General features: G+C 43.7%; 1 protein-coding gene across 2 annotated transcripts in view; it reads left to right on the forward strand.

The window, feature by feature from the left end:
* The window catches only part of LOC103924904 (ovomucoid-like), a 5,468-nt gene extending 3,564 nt beyond the window's left edge, over positions 1-1,904 (forward strand). For both annotated transcript variants that reach the window (XM_009333511.1, XM_009333512.1), the window contains exons 6-8: positions 31-91; positions 1,130-1,239; positions 1,723-1,904. In XM_009333511.1, the coding sequence (XP_009331786.1) occupies positions 31-91; positions 1,130-1,239; positions 1,723-1,768 (217 nt within the window). In that variant the 3' untranslated portion in view covers positions 1,769-1,904. The remainder of the gene's footprint in view (positions 1-30; positions 92-1,129; positions 1,240-1,722) is intronic.
* Positions 1,905-3,777: the final 1,873 nt, after the last annotated feature.

A 3,777-nucleotide genomic window follows, 5' to 3' on the forward strand; every position in this document is an offset into this window, starting at 1 on the left:
CTTCCTAACACGGGTGTCTTCCCTTCCCAGAGAGCCTGGAGCCGTTGTTGGCAAGAATTACGATGGTGAATGTAAGAAGGAAATTGCTACAGTAAGTGAACTGCGTGATGAGGGATGGGGTTTCAGTCCCACTGATGTCAGGGGAAGCACAGCCAGTGTCTGCAGCAGCACCCAGACCAGCAGCATCCTACAGGAGTGTAACTGCTGCTGTGCTTCAGCACAAGGAAGATTTTGCTTTCTCCACACATAATACTATGTGTGACATTATCTGACATTATCCACGCTAATGTCAGAAAAGGAAGAGGGTGACTGCACAGGAAGGGATCAGTAAAAGAGTAGTAGCAGAAATAATCCATTGGGGCAGAACTGAGAATAAGAACGGAGAATGGCTTTTGGGGTCAGACCAATGGTCCATCAAGCCCATGATGGCTTGATACAGAGCCTGCTCTTAGTAGGGGTCATAAGGATCGTGTAGGAGAGAGTAAGAGTACAGAGAGTATGTGTGGAATTTCTACTCTTCCAACCTCCAGCTATTTTCAGGTGATGGACCTCAGCTAGGTGCGATTTCTGTGTAGTCAGTAGGCCTCGACGGATTTCTCTTCCATGAAATTCCTCAACCTCTTCCTGGACCCATATATATTTTTTGCACTACGATACCTCTCAGCAAGTGTAGCACCCACTGCACAAAGAAAGAAAATCCCACTCTCACAGTATCTAGCAAAGTGCTGATCTTCCTGTTTTAAGACTATGGGAGGGATACTGGACCCTTACGCAGGCATTGGCACCTACGCTTCTCCAGACACCAGTGTTTTTCCATTTAATTTCCTGGCCAGGTTGGGAACACGGTGCAGTGTGATCACGAGCATGGCACGTTCACCGAGTGAACTGCTGCTGCTTAGAAATGCTGTGGTCAGGTTATGATATACATCTCTTCAAAGAGGAAATTATGATCTATTTTTATACTATTAAATTCTTCTGGCATAGGAGAACTGACACCTCAGTTTATATCAGATTGTGCAAGGAAGTTAATTACTTTTAGTTAGATCGTTATCATTAGCACTGCAGCTGTAGCTAAGGGTTCAAGCCCTTCTGCATTGACTCCTTCATATTAGACTTTTTTTTTTTGCAGGTTGACTGCAGCGACTACCCTAAACCTGTCTGCTCGCTTGAGTACATGCCTCTCTGTGGCTCTGACAGCAAAACATACAGCAATAAGTGTAACTTCTGCAATGCAGTCGTGTATGTACAAACATGAATCACATTCGTGTTATTGGCTGCCTCCTGTAGGCACAAGTTTGCATAGTTGCCACTTTCTTGTTTGCTGACCAGTGTTGATTAGGGATTTGGAGCAGGAGAGAAGACCAGTCATCCTGCCAACCATTCATTTTTTTTTCATTAGAGCATACAAAGAGCTACGTCTGGTTTGTTAGTGCAAATGGTTTGAAGACCATTAAACTTAATGGAGTTTTTCTTGCATGTTGCAAAGAAAATTAAATTTGAAGTTTCATTATAGTTCCCAAAAATATTTTCAGTCTTAAGAATGGTTTAAATCATTTCACTCATCTCTTAATAATCAAATAGCTAATGGGACTCTGAGTCTGCAAGTTCTTTGGCTCTGGGGCGGGATCCTATCTGATGCCTTCCCTAGGAGCCAAGCAAAAGGACAGATTATAGCAGGCAGGACTCTGTGTCTAATCCATTTTTTCCTCTCGTCGCTTTCAGGGACAGCAATGGGACTCTCACTTTAAGCCATTTTGGAAAATGCTGAGTATCGGTGCTGAGAGAATTCACCACAGGATCCCCACTGGCAAATCCCAGCTAACAATCTCACCTCGGTTCATCTTGCCCTCTGGGGAACTCAGCTCACTCCTGATTTTCTTTCTCAATAAACTAAATCAGCAACATTTCTTTGTCTTGTTTCATGTGTTGTCTGATGAAACATTTTCTTCTGATTTGTTGAATGATGATGCCAGGCTGAATAAATGCTCATAGCTCTGGGATATAAGAACAACGTCTTGCTCCCCTCCCTCTCATAAAAGGCAGAAAATTAAATACAGATGCATGAACCTCAGAGCTGTGTGACTTTGCACATAAATGATAGTCAGCCTATGTTAGTGTTCAGTCCCTTTTAGACATTTGACATTGTGAAGCGCTGAAGTACTGCTCTGAAGCGATGACGCTAGCTGATCTCTCCCAAGGTATTTCTGGTGCACTTTCCCTGTGCAGGCGTCATCAGCAAAACCCGTTCAGACTGTGGTGGTGTCTGCACCAAGAGCTGGTCCCCGGCCTCCTGAGCACAGTCCTCACCTGAAGCTTAGCGCTCTGCAAAGGCACTCTGTTAGCAAAGCCCGTATTTTTCAGACACGAGTGGGCCCTGACTATTTGTCTAGGACCTCCAAATAACTTATTTCTAGGTTTTTCTCATCTTGAAATCATCCTTTAACAGCCTCCAAGTGATTTAAGATAAACGTCCTCTTAGGGATGGTTCCTACTCCTGCATAGTTGTCTTCTCTTTTAGTCTTTAATGACATACTACTCTTTGCCAGCCCAAGGAGTATTTCAGCAGTGTTTCACAATCCAAGGACAAAGTATCCTTCTGTTTTTTGAGAATGTGACCTGTCATTGGCATATTGTCCACGAAATTTATTTTGCTTTTGTCCTCTGTTGGAGTATTGAATTAGTGGGTTTTTGATCCGCACAAGAGAAACATAAATAAATTAGGCGTATCCCTTCTAAAAAGTAATATCTCCCATATGCATTTCTTCTGGGAACCAAAGGGAGGGGGGTGCTTGTTTTCCTTGATGGAATGAGGCTGTCCAAAAAAGCGATGCTTTGGTGGTAAAACAAAGGATTTATGTTGAGATGGGCAGATGGATGAAGCAGCGATTTCCAGATGGGGTTCAACTTTTCTAGGATCCAAGCTAGGGTCTCACATCATTCTGTCATCATCAGACTATCAGTCCATTACTGCAAATCTAACCCACAATGCTAATGGCTTTTAGGGGAAATAACAATTGTAAATTCTTTGCATATGCCCATAAAAGTTGCTCCATCTCTTGTCCAGTCCAAGGACTCCCTTCAGTGTCTGGAACACCCCCTTGCTTGCCTTCCCAGTTCACTGCTTTCCCGGTTTCACTATAACTTAATGATGCTTTACTGGGATGAAGCATGAAAATAAAAGTAGAGACTTTCCACTCTGGAAGTGGTTCATTCAATGTTTTGCTTGTGAAAAAGCACTGCCCGTAAATAGGCACTGATAGGTGCACACAGAGAAAATATGACAGCCGTTGCTGCTTAGGTTTGTACAGTTGCTCTTTTGCCCGCAGGAGTTTTCTATGGTCCTTCAGAAGGAACCTGTCACATATTTCACTTGAAATAATGACACAGAGGGTGTATCTAACATATCTAAGCTTCTTGTGACTCCCGTTGATGAAGAAGCATTCTTCCTGGCTTACAGCATGGCTTATCTCTGTTGAGATTGCCACCCCAACAAAAGACCAGGAACGTTCCTTCAGAATAAGGGTGGATAAGCCAAATATTTAGGCACACACACACACACACGCACACACACACACAAACACATGCGTGTACATATATGCATGGTTACCACCTGAGGGCAGAATTAAGGCTACATTTACCGAGCAAAACACAGGCTCTGCTGCACACAGATGCTTCAGCCATGATGAAGATGGCAGGCGTGTTGCTGCTGTTTGCTCTAGCCCTTTGCTGCATCCCAGGTGAGTAGCTTTACTGCCTCCTGCTCTGCCTTTCAGTAAG

The sequence above is a fragment of the Pygoscelis adeliae genome, unplaced genomic scaffold (genome assembly GCF_000699105.1).
Source record: "Pygoscelis adeliae isolate BGI_AS28 unplaced genomic scaffold, ASM69910v1 Scaffold431, whole genome shotgun sequence".
NCBI lineage: Eukaryota > Metazoa > Chordata > Aves > Sphenisciformes > Spheniscidae > Pygoscelis > Pygoscelis adeliae.